The sequence below is a fragment of the Oreochromis niloticus genome, linkage group LG1 (genome assembly GCF_001858045.2).
Source record: "Oreochromis niloticus isolate F11D_XX linkage group LG1, O_niloticus_UMD_NMBU, whole genome shotgun sequence".
NCBI classification, from domain to species: Eukaryota; Metazoa; Chordata; class Actinopteri; order Cichliformes; family Cichlidae; genus Oreochromis; species Oreochromis niloticus.
Genome location: NC_031965.2, coordinates 12,495,571 through 12,513,992, shown reverse-complemented (window position 1 = coordinate 12,513,992; position 18,422 = coordinate 12,495,571). Strand labels below are relative to the sequence as shown.

The window sequence follows — 18,422 nt, the reverse complement described above, 5'->3', positions numbered from 1 at the left end:
TAACGGTTTCAGCTCACGTTTTTATCACGTTCGGGAGGGACGGCATTGGCTGTGTGTCAGATACTCTTAGCACAGATGTATCTCCTCAGAAAATCATATAAAGAGGTCAAATATTGATAGAGATGGTGTCCGAACGCGTATTTAGGCTAATATGTAGGACATATATAAACCAACAGTAGTGTAATGTGGAAAATTACACCGCTGAAGGGGCGTGGAAAGTTACTGGCCTTAAAACGTCATCGAAATTTTATCCAATGGGGGCTCCGTTATGCAAATTACAGATTCTTCTAGGAAGTGGGATGTCTGCGCTGCAGTCGCTACTTCAGCTATCTTCGGCTCTGTGAGGGCGAGCTGGACATCAGGCTGTCATGCTTTTACAGACACGTTAAACAAAAGAAAACCTGCGTACATAAATAAGGCTTGCCGCTTTTAAGAAGCAAGCAACTGACCCACAGTTTTCCTGCTGAGGTAAGTACGCTGGAGATGCGACTGTTGCTGTGTCCGGTTTGGTCCTCAAGTGATGCTGCAACATTAAATCGATTATTAACGGCAGAAATGAAGGCCGTTAAAAACATGTATGCTCCACTGCTTTTTTTAAGGACTAAAACGATATCAAACTAAGGCTAGGGAAAGGGCAGGGCGAAGCGGGGTCTTAATGTGGAGCTACTGCGGCAAATTCTGGTGGGTGGGTGGCTAATTCGTCCAAAAGGCGACACGGTTTTCATTTTCAGGATCGGGAGTATGGGAGGAGGACCCTTGGCCTGCTCTTAGATAGCTTGTTATCGTCCAGAAAAGCCCACGTTTCTCACTGCGTTAGCTACTTGATGGAATCTGTGTGCCCTTGTGGCTGTTAAGGTGCGTCTCAGGCTTGTTGAGATTCGTGACAAAGACCAGAGAGTAAAATTAAAGCTGTTTACACGCCGTCTCTTGGCATTAGCTGTATTAATGTGTCAGATATACTCTTTGGATTGGTTTCCAGTGAAAGACACGGGTATTAGTGGGGTTATTTTTGAAGCTAATTTTACACGGGTGGGTTTTTTTTCTCCTTTTCGTTTGTCTTACACCGTCGCCTTTTGGTGCTGAGTTTGTTTACACGTGATGCTTGTATAATTGCCTGACTTTTTAATAAGTCTGAGGCCGACGACTTTTCGTAAGTGATGAATTTAGGTTTTCTGGAGGCAGCGTTATAACTTCCTGTCTGACATTGACAGTCTTGGTTATGGCAATAGGAACATGCTAGAAAATAAGTACAGCCAAGTGTCTAAAAGAGCTTATGACACCAGTCAAAACCAAAATATTTAGATTCATGAAACTTTAAAAAAAAGGGATGTGTAATCGTTGAGCAGTTACTTACCATGAAAATTAAGTGGTGTCATTATTCTTACTTAATTTTAGATGAAACTTCTGTTTAAGGAAAAAAGATAATTTTTTGATACTGTACAGTCTTTGAGTATGTTTTGCTTTATGTGCTTTTCAGGACCACATCACTGTGACTTCACATTTCTTTGGACCTTTTGGAACGAGTTTTCATTGGAGGCGAACTTGAACGTAAAATGTAAGTATATTAGTTTATTTTAGCTTTCAGTTATGACGTTTTCTATTTATGTCAGTTTGATGTGGCTGCCTGGTAACATCACACAAACATTTGCGTTGCACATCAGTGATCAGAACTTCCTTTTTTCTTTGCAATAGAAGGCATTGAGCCTCTTCTGTGCCCTTTATAGTTTCTGTTTGTTTACCTATAATTTCACACCTGTGGAAACTTTATTAGCTGTGAACATTAATACATTTAATAAATCTACTAAAATGTAAATTTGTGCTGGCACATTGCATTGGGAGTAATGCTAGTCAGGAATCACCGTGTCTGCTACATTTAATGATTTATTTAAAGCAATGTCAGCACCTCTATCTTCTATGCAGCATAGGCTTCCTATTGGCACAGTTTAAGCTGTAATATAATTACACTGAGTGTATTAAATAACCAGGTCTGTCTTATCTGACTGTGCTTTATCTAAGTTCCTTTGAGTTTATATTCCCACAGATATGTTGCTGCAGGACACCTGAGGAATATTTAGTTAATTTATTTCTTTAAAGTCCATTGTTAATCCCTAGAACTGGAAAAAAAACAACAACACTGACTTTTGTACAAACGATGTCTTTTTAAATTAAAATTCAGTTTAAAAATGGAATTCTGCATTTATTGGCCGCTTTTATTTTCTAGAATAATCATGAGCGCCCACGAATCCGACGTGCACACCATCTCTCCTGAGATGCCAGCAATGTTTGACGGCATGAAGCTGGCGGCGGTGGCCACGGTGCTTTACATCATTGTCCGCTGCTTGAACCTCAAGAGCCCCACAGCACCCCCGGACCTCATCTACCAGGACACTGCTCTCAACCGCTTCCTCCTCAAGTCCTGCTCTCAGTTGACCAAAGAGTGAGTTGCGTTCCTTTCTCTCTGTGCATGTCTCTTTGGAGGTTGCCACGGCAACGGTGCAGCGGCAGTGAAGGTAGCGGTTTGTCTGGCGGTGGTCCCAGCTATCGTCAGTGCTCCTGAGTGTGCCACACGTCTGTACCACAGCCTTCCTGTTGGCTCTTGCATGAATTAAACACGAGGCTGTATTTTTGGGGTTATCTCAAAGGTGCACTGAGTTTGTTGCACTTGCATTATAAATAAAGGCTCGTTCACTGCAGGGCAAGAGGATTTGCATTCATGATGACGCTGGTCTCACATTCAGGGTAACTATGATGACTGCTATAATTTGAATGTTTCATCTGAGTTCATAATAACTGACGCAAAGCAGTGGTTCCTGGACCATAACAGAACAAGGCTTTGCTGTGTGCATTAAACCAGGTTATCTCTGCCCCAAACTTCCTGTAATTTTGCTGGAAACACACTCCCATAAGTGGGAATTGTATACTCAGTTGTGTTTCCTTAGTGAACATCTCTCCACCTCTTGCTTTGACACTCGACAGGAACTTTCAGCTTCGTAGGGCGAATCTCTCGAAGCACCCTCGAGTGTCAGCTTACATAACGGATGGTTACTGAGCCCTTTGCCTTTCAGCTGCAGGGTCATTGAATCATAAGGCCGCACTGATGCTTACATCTGTGTCTAGTTTGTTATTATTCCCTCCTGAACAGCCGTATGCTCTATGCTTGGAATAGGAAGATGTCTGTCCCAGTGTGTAGTTTAGCAGAGATGTTTGAAGTCTACACTTTTTATCTTCTTTTTTGTAAAGTCACGTTTGTAACTCGTGACATCCTGTGTTGTTGCATAATAAATCGATCGCACAGTGGAAAGCGTAAGAGGGGTGATGTGAGGTGAACAGCCTTTTTGTTTGGCTGTGTTTGGAGACAGTTGAATAGGGTTTAGGATAACATGCAAAATGACAGAGCATGCTATTTAATATTTCATTATTTGACAGAAGTCGCAGTCTGATTTGCCTCAGGTGATTGTCCAGGATATTGCAAAACATTGCAGAGCTTGTTTTCCTATTATACGTATGTGTGAAAGTGTGTGTAGCTAGCATCTGACAGTATGCGGTGTATAGAAAAGAAAAAAAGCCTAATGAATGTAAAGATTGATAGCATACAGATTAGCACAATTACCATAAATGATATGAGTCATTTTGGACTTTGACCAGGACTGTGGGTCTTTGTTTTATCAAGCCACACAGACACATCCAGTTCCTTTTTTCTGTTACCTAATAGCTACAAAGGACAATAGCACAGTCACTGTACATACCCCAAGAAGGTGACATTTGCCACTTAGAGTGGGTGGAAGAAAGCCTCTATGATTCTGATTCAAACAAAGGCTCACCATACAGTTATCCCAATTCGAAGAGAGATTGGAGACTGTTCCATTCGATATAGACTTATTAAAAAGGATTTCTCAAACTTTATCAGTTAAAAGCAACAGAAAACTGATAACAGCATTATTTTTATTTTTTATTTTTTTGATGAACTCAGCTACTCTGGTGTCGCGCTTCTCTCCACATTATAACAGTGAGGTCATCCTCTTCCTGTAGTCATGGATTAAGCCAGCAGAGTACCTTCTAGAAACATGTGGTAAAGCTTTAACTACAGTGCACCCTGGAGGCGATCACATTATCACTAAATGGCAATAGTCTGTTTTGTGGCAGATAATTCTCTTATGTAAGACTGTATTTGTTAATGCAGTAATTGTTGGAGCCACTGTAAGAGTTGAGGAAACATAAGGTTAAAGAGCTTGTGTAACTGTTGCTGTAACTGAAGCCTCGACTCTCGGCAGTCGCTGACGGTCGTCGTGTTTTGGGCTGTACTGTACACACAGCTAGTGTCCACACTGCAGCTGGGCTTTAGAGTTATGCTGGTCTTGTTTATCTGATATAGCTCACTGCCGAGTTTTGTCACGAAACTATTCCACGCAGGCTTTTATATAACTGAAGAAGTGAGAGAGTGCCTTGAGTGCTCACTAAAGTGTTATTAACAAGCACTCAACCAACACGATTATCACTGTCGAAACGCTGCGTTTGGAGATCTAGCCCGTCTTTAACTCGAATGTTCCTAAATATCTTCCTGAGTCACTTCAAAATCTTCCATATTGAATAATACTTTCATGTGAGCCAATCCCATCTAAACGGCTGTAGCATTATATGAAAAGCAGGATGTTTAATCTGTTCCTCTCGCCGCTGTCGTGATTTTAAACCTAATATTTTACCTATAATATGTGATGAAGCAGACAGTTGCAGTGGCAAGTTGAAGACGTTTCTCTGTGTTAGTTCACACTATTTTGCTCTCGGTGTGGAGATGTGATAGTGATTCATGATAATGCCCGGTGTCTCAAAGGAATGTTACATAAGCTAAAGACTCAACTCCTACAGTTAACTCCTACAGAAGTGTCACTGGAATACAAGCACTCGTTCTGCGAATAACTTTGCAAAACATAGCTACACACTAATGAAACGTTGCTGTTTGTTGGGTCCACGTAGCAATCTTTAACTGTCTTGAAAAGAAATGTGACTTTGTGTGCAAACTCTGTGCTGGAAAGTTCTGTCTCTGTCATAAACCAGAAATGCAAAAGGCATGTGCTTCAGATAACACTGTGTTGATCTTGCGTCTGAGCATTTGCCCTGCCCTTGTAGTGTCCATTAGGCTGAGGGATCGTATTTCAAGACCAAATTTAACAAAGGAATGCAATTTTTTGTTTTCCAGGTACATTCCTCCATTACTGTGGGGTAAGAGTGGTCACCTCCAGACGGCACTGTATGGTAAACTCGGTCGGGTGAGCTCACCTCACCCTTGTGGAATCAGAAAATATTTGCCCATGCAGGATGGGGCGACTGCGACCTTCGACCTCTTCGAGCCGCTGGGGGATCATCGGACAGGAGGTGATGCATTTGATCAGGATCTGCTTCTTATTAACCAACATTTTTATGCAGTTGTGTAGAACAGGGGCAAGAGAAAGCACATTCATCACAGCTATGGATGAGCACGATGTACAGCACTGCCTGAGCTCAGCCATTCTTGGGATGCCAGGGGTGGACAGCTCTCCTAAGATCATTTCACAGCATTGGAGGTGTGGGTTAACTCAAATCTTCAGTCAGGTTTCATTTGTTGAATCCAAGTTCTGTTGAAGTCATCGACCTTCTCGTTCTGATATTTTTTCCAGCTGTTTGAATTTTTACGTGATGCTCTACAAGAGTGAACACTTTTTCTTGCCCCTGTACATTGCTTAGTTGGATCTTTACTGTCATGACAAACATTAAAATCTAATATATTATAGTTCTTAGTTTCATAATGTAATTCTGTTGCTTTACATTGTAATTCTACTACTGCTACTTCTGTCTAGTCCGTTCATGCCACACCTAATGAGTGTTTGTCAGTCCTGGACGAAGGATCCCTTCTCTGCTGATCTTCCTGAGGTTTCTCCCATTTTGTTGTTCCTGATAAATTTCTTCATTATTTGATTCGAGGGTCAAGAATAGTTAGAGGGTAACACAAGAAACTTTTGCCCCAGAGAGTTTTTATTTAGAACATATGGGCTAAATAAAACAAGTCTGATGTTTGGAGAATAAAGAAATTCGTTGTCAGTGGTGTCATGTCCAGCTTTGGTTATTTGTGCCAGGCCTTGCAAGTCAGCTACTTTGCTGCATTGTTTTTCTTTTAAATCAGGCATAAGATGTGTGTAACTCAGTTGTGGGGGGACCGTTTAAAAGATGCATATGTTTCTCTGAAAGCTTGAGCTTATCCAACCAAATTAACTTGATCTATTAGTCCTCTCAGAAAGCTTAAGCCTCACATGACATTTGACTCCCGACAAAAGTAGTGTTACTATTTCCACTGTGTTTGGAAAAGCTATAATTGACAGCCTTATCCTTTATCTTGGATCGGCTGCCGGGCTTTGCCTTGCTCCATTTGTTATGATGATCTGCTGTTTAGGAGAGTAACGCTCTCCTTTCTTTATCTTTGCTTACATTTTTCTCACTTGCAAATATTGCCCTGCTCCATCTGCCTGTTCAACCAGATGACATCACCATGGTGATATGCCCCGGTATCGGTAACCATAGTGAGAAGCACTACATCCGGACCTTTGTGGATTATGCACAGAAGGATGGTTATCGTTGTGCTGTGCTGAATCACCTGGGAGCTCTTCCCAACATCGAGCTTACCTCTCCACGCATGTTCACTTATGGTAAGACCAGTGAGCCAACTCAAAATAGTACCTATTTGGCTTTTGAAAAAATGTGTTTCATATAATTTTTGTCATTGTTGGATGTTTATAGTATAAATGTCCAGTTTCAAATGTTATATACAGTTTATGTCTGTGGACCAAAAGCTTTCTACTTGTATGCTGCTCAGGGTGGTATCAGTTTGGCACTGATTACATATGGTATAAGCAAACAAGGCTCATAAGGCCTGCATCTGTGTGGATGTCAGTGAGGGGCAGCTAATGAGAAGAAAGTGAGGAAAGGGGCTTGAAAAAATGAAATGGGCTGCCTAAAGGCCGTAGTAGAGGATTTTGTACTGTGAATCATGCAGAGCTAGTCTAGTGATGACTCATCCCCCCCACCCCTAATAATTTCTGAACCCCTGTTAAACATCAGTCAGTTTTTCATCAGAGGTCTATCTAAGAATGAAAACCATTATTTGCAATGATAAAAAGAATTCAGTCCTGTCAGTAATGCTGTGTCATCGCTTTTGGCTCAGCCTGCTGCTCTCATCCAATTGTCTGTTGTGGTTTAGGCTTAACCTATCCTCTCCAAAATCCATTAAAAGGGGTGAGCACAGTGAAGGTATTAGTTTAAAGGATTTCTGGTGAAAGTGTGTACTTACGAGCAGCTTATCTTTTTTTTGCCCTGCTTGTACAGCATTATTTCAGGGTAAACGCTAAATTATGGAAAAAGAAGAATGTAAGGCTTTTTTTTACGGGCATGATGAGACCTGTGCTGTTTAAAAGATCTCAGACACTCAAATCTGATACCCTGAATTAAAGAAGTGCTGAGTAGAATAAAGTGTGTTTCTGTGTTTTGATTATAGCACTATACTGTTTCATTTTACAGGATGCACATGGGAATTTGCATCCATGGTTGGCTACATTAAGCGGGCATACCCTAACACCCAGCTCATTGTTGTGGGCTTCAGTCTGGGTGGAAACATCGTTTGTAAGTTCCTGGGGGAGAACAGGGCTAACCAGGAGCGAGTGCTGTGCTGCGTCAGCGTTTGTCAGGGGTACAGCGCGCTGAGGTGGGTTGCTGTGGTCTCATTTCTTAATTACATGCATTGTTTTGTCAAACCGGCTTTGTAATACTAACACTGACGTGCTCACATTTCTAAATATAAATGAAGCTCAGAATAATTCTACAAAATGAATAGCGCTTACATAATATAATCACATGTTTATCCATGAGTCTGCAAAGCGGCTCCAGTCAGCTGGTTACCCTTTCCGCTCTTCCTTTTACCATAATTATCCTAGTTGATGGATTGCACCAATTTGGTAAAGTTGCCACTTAAAAGATTTTTTTTCTCCCAAAATGTAAGCAACGAGACGCATTTAAAATCCTGTCTGAGGACCTGTCTGATCCCTTCACTCACCTACCACAGTTTGCTCTGAATGTCTACAGTACCATTGATAATGTTGGGCATTATCAATGGTCCTTTGCTGAAGTACAGTACTAGAAGTCCTACCAGCTAATGACTAGTGTGAATTGTCTTGTCTTTTAATCAGTTAATAGTTTGATTTAAAAAAAACAATAAAACCTTACTTTGTAAAGTAACTAGCAATCACATAAATGTATTGAAAGTACAATATTTACAAATAGATTATGATGTATATGTATATTTAGTGCATGCGGTGTCTGCACTCTGTGTTCTTGTTTTTAAATGCAGACAGCATCTCTTGGCAGACTTGACAGGCCGGGTCTATTAAAGTTTCAGTGTGGACAGCAGGGGAGGGGTGTGTGTCGAGACTGGCCGTCTGTCAAATTGGCTTTGCAGTTTTTCTTTTTTCTTTTAAAAAAAAAATTAATTTTCATTTAAAATCTGTTTCCAAAATTTAAGCTGGCCCTCCTGTCAGTGTACCTCGAGAGCTGAAGCTGTACAGTAATCAGCCACAACATTAAAAACACCTGCCTAATATTCTATAGGTTCCCTTTGTGCCGCCCAACAGCTCTGACCTGTCGGGGCATGGACATGGGACCCCTTGGCGTGTCCTGTGGTGTCTGGCACCCGGACGTTGGCATTGGATCCTTTGGGCTTTGCGGGTTCGGGGTAGGCCTTTGTGGATCGGGCTCGTTTGTTAGCGTCTGACTGATGCTCAATCGGATTGAGAATTTGGAGGCTGGCTCTGTTTTTTCGGGGTTCCTCGAGCAATTCCTGGGAAGTTTTTGCGATATGGCGGGGTGCATTATCCTGCTGGGGAGGCCACTACCATCGAAGAGTATCGTAGCCTCGAGTGGGTTGTGCTTGGGCTACAACAATGTTTAGGTGGGTGGCACAGTACATATTGTAGTGTCAACCGCATGAATACCAGGACCCAAGGCTTGCAGTGGATTGAGTGATCAATGTTTTTCACTATTGCCTACTGTTTTAATGTTGCGGCTGATCGATGTATGTTCTTCTTACAATAACACACATTTAATATTATGGCCTTATTGTATGAAAAGAAAAGAAACCTTTTTCGTTTTTGGTAATCAGCAGTTAGCTGCTGAACCTGTTTTTCTTGAGCTGTTGTTTTGCGTCACCTTGTCACTGTCAGCGAGCCGCATATTGATGCCTGACACCATTGCTGCTCTCAACCAGTGTGACTCTTTGTGTTAGTGGATTACACAGGACATTCAACGTATTGTTTAGATTGCAGACAGTCTGCACAAAGCTAACTTCCTGTGTGTTTGCCTACCCCTCTCTCTCTCTCAGGGCCCAGGAAACATTCCTGCAGTGGGATCAGTTCAGGCGCTTCTATAACTTTCTCATGGCCGACAACATGAAGAAAATCATTCTCTCACACAGGTACCACTGTTGCCCAGCTATAAATTTCAGTACATTGTGTGCCTCCTGTTTCCAATCACTGAAAGGTTTAATGGACATGTTTAGTGTTTGGGGAGAAAATTTTATGGTGTTTGCCAAAGACGGTGATTTCATCAGACAACCCAGTCAGTAATCTAACCTCCTAATTTCCTTATAAATGAAATTGAGATTACCCACATCCATGGTGGGTTCGTTTGAGCAATGATCATTTTCACAGATCTGAGTAGGTTGTACTGCCTGAAATGGTACCTTCCTCTTGCCTCTCTTGCTCTTGCCCTACCTACCTATAACATGCTGGGGTGCCCATAAAATAAATAAAGCCAGCTATAAACTACTCAAAACTAAGTAAAAATGTAAAATTAAAAAAAAGCTAAATGAGCCACTAGCCTACTAAAAAAAAAAAACCCCATCTAAAGTAACTTTCTAAATGCTAATCTACAAATAAATGAATAGTTCTTACCATTCTTGAACAGTCTTCGTTGTCACTCTGTGTGATAGAGGGAATAGTTGGTACACAGCTGACAGTTATGACTGTGAACTAATTGATTTGTAAAATTACTTGTGTTCATGTTAATGTTTGTATGTTACAGGCACAGTCTGTTTGGAGGACATTCGCTCAAAATGATTGATGCTGATCTAAGTCGGCTGTACACAGCAACGTCTCTCATGCAGATTGACGACAACATCATGAGGTGTGTGTTCTAGTAAACTGCAGCTCTTCTATGTTCTTGATACTCATAGTGATACTTTTTGTCAGTGCTGAGAATCTGAAAAATATCATATATTCTTGTCATCCCTATTAAACCCCTCTAAGGGTTAGGGACTGAATAATAACACCTGATCTTTTTTGGTTTCAACAGAAAATTCCACGGCCACCGCTCTCTCAAAGAGTACTATGAGAAAGAGAGTTGTGTACATTATATTCACAATGTAAGAACTGCTTTTGCATGCGACTCACAAATGCCATCTTTCTCTTTTTGGTCTGTTTGTGTATTTGTTTGATGGATGGCATTTTGTTCTTAAATTTCCAGGTCGATGTGCCACTGCTGTTGGTGAACTCTGCAGATGATCCTCTGGTTCATGACTCACTGCTCACCATCCCTCGCACGCTAGCAGGTAATTGCCAACATGTTGCATAGCAACAGCAGCTGCACTAAAATATTTTTTTTTTATCACCTTATCAACTAGATGGCAAACTTGCAGTTAAATGGTCCGTGCAGATCAGGGTCGACTTGCTGTCATAGCATGGCTGCAGTAGCCATCAAGAAAATCAAGCTCCTGACCTTAAATAACAATCCTGCTGGAAAATTATGTCTTGAATAAAAAACAAACAAAAAATCCCAGCTGGACCTTCCTGCTCAAAATAAAAAGAAATTTAAAAATAAAGAAAAGGGTGGGTTCAATTTCTTTGAATATTGCTACCACTGCACTGTAGTATTATGTAACTTTAAATAACTCACTGTAGATTATTAGTAACACCTATATTTTCCACAGTTCTAAAAATACTGAAGAACAATTCTCCTTCAGGTTGATACAAAAAGCTATTCATGTCTTAAAGACTGGCCTCAGTTGAATCTCAGTAGTTTTAAAAAACAAACAAACAAAAACATGTCTGCAGCCTTAAGCAGGACTATGATGAGCTGGCATCCAACCCCAACCGGGACAGGGTGGGGCACACAGTTTGTGACTAATGTTTTCTGCTTTGTGGCAACGGCTGTAATGCATAAATATAACACAGTGTTCCTCCAGTTGGATAAAGTGAGTTCACTGGTCTCCCGCCCCCCAAAAAACCTTCTGTCCTCCAGTATATGGTGCAGGGTGATTGAACTTGGATAAATAAACATAAGCAGGCAACTCTGGCTACACATGACTTAATGTCTGTCAAGCATCCATTCTCCTCACTCTGTGCTATTTTTACTTCCTGACCACTTTTAACTCTACTGGAAAAGGAATATTGCTCGTGTGCATGCGTGTAAGCAAGAGAGTAGGAGGAGGAGTCCTTACTGAAAGCAAATGGTACTCTATCCAATATGTCTCCAGAGAGCAACACTTACAGAAAAGTGGATTAGCTGTCCCTTTGACCTAAAATGTGAGACAGTTGCTCAGACGCTTGACTGCCATCAAAGGACTGACAGAAATACACTTGCTGTGCTGGTGCTGGAATTAGCCCCGACTAGAAGTGTTTGATAAGAGTTTTTAGCAGACTGTTAAGTAAGACTGTTCCTGCTGAAGCAAAAATGGTACCGCTGAATTAAAGACAACAAAGAATAGTTGGCGCATCTTTATTGCAATGATATTTGAATAATATAATTAAACAAAATAACATCATGAAACTGATGCAACTGTGTTTCAGTAATGACTTGGTAAATGATGCGTTTAGGGACTTATTAAGAAAAATCTTTAAACCACAAGCTGGTCTCCAGGCCTCTGTTCCAACCTGTCACTCAGCTCATAGTGAGGCGGCAGCTCTCTGTCCTGGATGTGCACGCAGTTGTCCAAGGGCAACTCAGCAGCTGTCATGAATAGTGCACAGTGTTCAAAGCCCACTGGGATCTTAGTCACTAGTCTGCTACAGCAGACTTCCCCACTAACCCAGATAAGTCCAGGAGACCAAAGAGATCCAGGCCAGTCCTCACCATGGTTGTTCACTGCAGCAGCACTATGCTGCAAGCAGAGTGAGCGTGTGGAGATGACCTAGTTTACATTTCAGACTTTATTTATCATCATTATGGTTATTATTATTTTTAATTATACATTTTAAATAAAACTATATTTTAACAGCAGAATAACCAATGCAAAAAAAAAAATTAAACAATAAAGGAAATTGCAGTCCTTCATATTTTATTAGGCAGCACAGATGCAGAGATATTCAGGGTTCGTATATTGCATATATTGTGAATGACGTAAAGTCGGTGTGAAAACTGCTGTTTTCTGTATGGACAGAGTATAGAAAATATAGGTCGTCACATCTAAGGGAAAATGTTAAAGTTTGGCCTGGAGTCCTATCTTGTCAATAATTAATGGTTGCATTATTTTACCATAAGTATGTGGACACAAATGTGATCGTAAGGATCTAGGAAGATTGTCAACATGGCAGTCTTTATGAAAAGAGAGGTATGGAAAATGATGAGTGTTATACTATGAAAAGAGATTTTCCATTCTGGATGACCTTTTAAGCAACGAGACAACAAGCAATGAAAAGACTGTGTAACAATCTGTGAGACCTGTCAGTCGAGGCAAACCTGTTTCAACTGTTAAAGTCATAAAAAAAAAATAGCTTCCAGGTTGAAGGAGCAAAGTTGAAGTACCACTTTTTTTTTCTGCCAGCTGTCAGACAACCAAATTGAGTAACATATTGATTGTGTCTGATGGCCAGAAATGTAATCGTACTGTTATCTGCTCGCCTGTGCAAACACACCCTTAACAATCCCTTGCAAGCCCATTTTTGGGCATGTGTTGAACATTATTCTTCCGATGCTGACGATTACAAACTGTACAGAGTACAGAGGGCTAATTACCGTGTGATTTGTCCTCTTCCAGCAAAGAAGCCGAATGTGATCTTTGCCCTGACACTTCACGGAGGCCACCTGGGCTTCTTTGAGGGTGCAGTCCTCTTCCCCCAGCCTCTCACCTGGATGGACAAAGTGATCGTGGGTTACGCCAATGCCATTTGTCAGTGGGAGAAACAGAAACCACCATGCCAAAGTGACCACCTGAGTGAGGGCTCCTGCTTAAAGGAGAAAGCATAAACCTCTGTATCTCTCATTTGTTCATTAACCTTTCACTTTCTCCAACACCACTATCCCCACACTGCACTGAGGAGACACTCTAAACTGATATCTCTTCTCTGCCTTCTCCTCCTGTGCGACTCACCAGTACCAACCCACCTTTCCCGGTCCTCCTTTGTAATCACAATCACCTTACAGTTTGTGACAAAATGAACTAACTGCCTTCGTGCTCTTTTCCATGTCGAGGACTCGGAGCAGGGACATTTTGGTTCTTTACATCTACACAGTAATGACGCCTGGCTAAGTGATTCTTTTTGGCCGAAAGTGGCAGACGATGAAGTCAAGCTGTCATTTTAAAGGAAAACAAGAGCACCACATTAGAGTAGTCGGGTGAGAAACAAGAGCACACAGGAAGCCTCGTATTACATCGAAGAAGAACTGTAAGAAGCTCACTGCTTATCACCGCCAAGGCCATATAGCCTAGTCTGCTGTCTTAACAAACGTTACCCGTTTTGTGTGTGCGTGCGTGTGTGAGTATGTCTGTGTGAGACTGTGTAGGCCAAGAGGGAAAGACCCAGGATGGTGGTCTTTGTGTGAGGTTGGTCTGATTTAAATTCTCTGTTCTTAGTCCTTGGCCATTATGTCTCCTCCTCTGGGTGCGTTGCTGTTTGTAGTAAATGTACTGTAGATTATTAAGTATTAAGGTAGGATTGTACACATTGTTTCCAGCTCGTAACATCATCCTGCACATAGTTTTGGCACTCAAAGTTTTCGGTGCTTACCAGACGTGACCAGGGATCGAGCCCCACCCTCAGATGGGATCCATGTACATTCCCACAGTTGCATTCTGTCACTTTGATTCCAGCACTTTACATACTGTACACCACAATATTTTAGCCCTTTCCTCATTTTATTTGTCAAAGTGCAGATATGGAAACTATTAACGGAGGGGGCGAGGATGATAACGAAACGTTAGATGAATCAGATGTTCCCCACGTTGTCTGTCTGTCAGTGTCTTTGAGCCCTCCTTACTCTTCCTGTTGCCTTTGATCAGCTGCAGGTTCAGCCAAGTCTCTGATATCCATCTCTTACTGCACACACAACAGTCCTACTGCCACTGCACTGAGGCTAACATTCAACCCACCTGGTTTGGTGCGAACATCTTAGTACAGCTTCTCCATTTTCCAGCAGATGATGTGGTTCTTTTGAAATGTTGAAAATCTAGCCTTCTGATTGGCCAGCATGGTGCTACAAAAGGGAAAGTTCAGCAGATGTGAAGCAGATTTTTCATTTGTAATAATCTGAGCTGTGAGGTTTGATGAGTAGGAGGGCTGAAGATACCAAAGCTCAACTGCTATTTATTTTAGTGGCTTGTTCGTAAAATTCTGATGTTTGTTTAACTGTAATTTAGATGGAGAATGCTGCATGCAAGAAAGAAGATGGCTTTTAACCGTAGGGAATATTTTTTTATTTCAAAGACTTTGCCGAAAATCTCAGTTCCTGTTTTGTTGACTGCACTGAGAATAAAGGGTGTTGCTGCACAAACTGCTGAAAAAATGATCGCAAACATCTCTTGTTGAAATCATACTGCAAGACTGGGACCTGTGGACTTTTCAAATCCCGATTTAAATTCAAACCTTGTTGAAAGGGCTCCAAGGAAGCTTCTTCCAAGGCAATGTAAAGCCAAGAAATGTGTAATCTAAAACCTACTTCTGAACACTGTGATGAGACACACGGGTGGTTTGAAATGATTAAGTGACTGACAGCAGGGCATTTTATGATTCTTCCTAGGCCGTGGTTTGTGTGTCGTAATACCTGGTTGATAGTATTTGATAAGTAGAAGTGTTTGAGTACTAGAAGGTTTGCCATATCAGGATATAACAGCACTGAATGTCAATCAATAGAAGCTTGTAAAGTAATAATAAATATCAGATAATAAGAATTGAGTATTATAGCTTATATATGGAGTCCCAAGGTTTGTTCTTAGCTTTAGAAATAGTTGCTTGGTTACCAGTAGTAGTATTTAAAGTGCTGTAATTGTGAATCTGATCTGTTGCTCTTTTTGCTCTATGGAAATTTTATTATCACAGTTATTTTCTGAGGTATAACTGCCTTAAACCTTTCTGAGCAAATACTATGACATCCAGGTATTAATCTCACCAATGCTGGCTTGGCTAATGTGGGGATAAAAGGGAACTCTTATCCAACTTCATCTCCTTTAACTCAGGGCATCTGTCAACACCAAGCACCAGTCTGACACCAGTGATCCCTTTTTTCTTTGTCATTCGTCTCATTGGAGTCGTTTTTAATGTACTGTAAGATAAAATGAGACACGCTGTGGCAGGTGGTCATCAGCCTGCCTTGTGAGTGGAAACACTCAGTTTTATAACAGTATTGGAAATGAGGCTGCACTTGATGTGATTGGTGACATAATCGTGTTTGGTGTTTCAGTCGGCCTGCCAACACCCTCTTTCTTTTCGCGTCTAGCGGTCGTCAACCAGCATTTGCTCAAACAACAAATCACTGTTGCCATCTGTTGTCAGGGAAACCTAACTACAACTGCCAGTCTTCGTGGCAAACATCCTCTCATCCACCCACAGTCAGATTATAGTAAATGGTTCATCTGTAGTCCACAGCTCTCATTTAAAAATACATGTTTAGAGAAAAAATAAAATCAGGTGTGGTTTGGGTTTATTCTGGCTCGATTTCGATGACACCAGCAAAAACCCAGTTTCTGCAGTACGAGCCATGTGTTTTGGGTTGTTTTTGTTGTTGTTGTTGTTTTTGTTTTTTAGAAAAAAATATTTTTGCCTCTCCACAACTTTGCACAAAAATGCAAGTTTGGATGTATTATTTGGATATATATTTTTTTCTAGTTAATTATTTTGGGGGTATTTTTTTAATTTTATTTTGTATTGTTCTTATGACTTCTTGTGTTATCTGCTTGTGTAAATGCAGCAGAGTGTGAGTGTGGATAAGTAAACATACAGCAGGTGTATACTGTGTCATATCACCACCTCTGATCCCCAAAAATCCAATATTGTTCACTTTAACAACAAAAATAAAATATCTATGTAAAGATGGTGTATATTAGAAGATTTGAGGGACCAGGGATGGAAAAATAAAGGCAATAACCAAACAGAAGGGATTCTTTTATTATTTAAACACTAATGTGACAATAAATAGTGTCAAAGTATATTAGACCAAAACATGTCATGCTCATTGTAATAATTTTGTCATGGATCTGAAATATTATTTTACTGTATTGATAAAAAATTGTGTTCCTCTGTATTTATCCTAACCTCACTGCTTCAAACATCAAGTTTATGGGCTCATATTTAATTGCTTGGAAACTAAACAACTCAAATATCTAGAGTAAATTTAAAATGTCCAAAAAACTTGGGAAGAAAAACATGGATTGGGGTAAACTTTTTTTTTTCCTTTTTCTAGAAAGATTTTTTTTAAATGTAGAATCAGTGACTGTCAGTACCAGGCAAGTGGATGGGAGCCCACAGTGTGTTAACCTACAATTATCATTATACAGCTTTAATTTTGTGTTTACAGTTTTGTCGAATGAAGGCTAAAGGGTGTGTTGGGACAGCGAGAGGGGGGGATGCAGTCACACAACATAATGTACTCTGATACTGAACACTGGGTGTGTTTGTTGAAGAAATACCAGTGGTGTGCGTGTGAACTAATTATGTGAGGAGACGTGCTTATTGTGTTCCAAAATAAATTATTTTCTCAAAAGAAAAATGGTTTCCTTTTTTTCCCTCAGATTAGAGCTTTGTAAATATAATGTAGAACACACTTTTTAATATTTAACAATAATTTAAATATTGCAGATCGTGCTGAATTAAGCCTCCATGTAGTGACTCCTTTTGGGTTTTGTTTGGTTTGCATCAGGGTTGTAAAAAACATATCTATATGTGTATATAGATAGATATAGATAGATAGATAGATAGAGATATCTATCTATCTCTATATAGATATCTCTATCTATCTCTATATAGATATCTATCTCTATATAGATATCTATCTCTATATAGATATCTATCTCTATATAGATATCTATCTCTATATAGATATCTATCTATCTATCTATCTATATCTATCTATCTATCTCTATATATATATCTATCTATCTATCTCTATATATATATATACAGTTAAGCCCATAATTATTCATACCCCTGGCAAATTTTGACTTAAAGTTACTTTTGTTCAACAAGCAAGTTCTTTTTTGACCAGAAATGACACAGGTGTCTCCCCAAAGGTAATAAGACGATGTACAAGAGGCATCATTGTGGAAAAAAATATTTCTCAGGTTTTATTTATATTTTAGCAAAAAGTATCATGTCCAAAATTATTCATACCCTTCTCAATAATCAATAGAAAAGCCTTTATTGGCTATTACAGCAATCAAACACTTCCTATAATTGCAGACCAGCTTTTTGCATGTCTCCACAGGCATTTTTGCCCATTCATCTTTAGCAATGAGCTCCAAATCTTTCAGGTTGGAGGGTCTTCTTGCCATCACCCTGATCTTTAGCTCCCTCCACAGATTCTCAATTGGATTCAAGTCAGGACTCTGGCTAGGCCACTGCAAAACGTTAATGTTGTTGTCTGCTAACCATTTCTTCACCACGTTTGCTGTATGTTTTGGGTCATTGTCGTGCTAAAATGTCCACTGGTTTCCAAGGCCAAGTTTTTCTGCAGACTGCCTGATGTTGTTGTTGAGAATCTTCATCTATTGCTCTTTTTTCATGGTGCTGTTTACTGTGATTAGTTTCCATGGTCCATTGGCTAAAAAACACCTCCAAAGCATTAGGTTCCCAGCACCATGTTTGACAGTGGGGATGGTGTTCTTTGGGTTGAAGGCTTCTCCATTTTTATGCCAAATGAAGGCAACATCATTGTGACCAAATAATTCAATTTTTGTTTCATCTGACCATAACACTGAAGACCAGAAATCTTCTTCTTTGTTCAGATGAGCATTTGCAAAGGCCAAATGAGCTTTTGCATGCCTTAGAAGTGCCTGGAGAAGTGGCGTTTTCCTTGGTCTGCATCCATGGAACCCAACAGTGTCCGTTGGACTGTCTGCCTTGAGACATTGCCACCAGCAGAGCCCAGATTCACCAGAATGGCCTTGGTGGTGATCCTTGGATTCTTTTTCACCTCTCTCACTA

General features: G+C 40.4%; 1 protein-coding gene across 1 annotated transcript; it reads left to right on the top strand.

Annotated features, from left to right (window-relative positions):
- Positions 1-47: 47 nt before the first annotated feature.
- LOC100698626 (monoacylglycerol lipase ABHD2-A) lies at positions 48-16,645 on the top strand. Its single transcript, XM_003456774.3, has 11 exons — positions 48-468; positions 1,478-1,555; positions 2,222-2,437; positions 5,195-5,370; positions 6,507-6,674; positions 7,543-7,726; positions 9,395-9,487; positions 10,096-10,197; positions 10,366-10,435; positions 10,537-10,621; positions 13,046-16,645. The coding sequence occupies exons 3-11, from the start codon at positions 2,229-2,231 to the stop codon at positions 13,252-13,254; spliced, it is 1,296 nt and encodes a 431-aa protein (XP_003456822.1). The 5' UTR covers positions 48-468; positions 1,478-1,555; positions 2,222-2,228; the 3' UTR covers positions 13,255-16,645.
- The last annotated feature ends 1,777 nt before the right edge of the window (positions 16,646-18,422 follow it).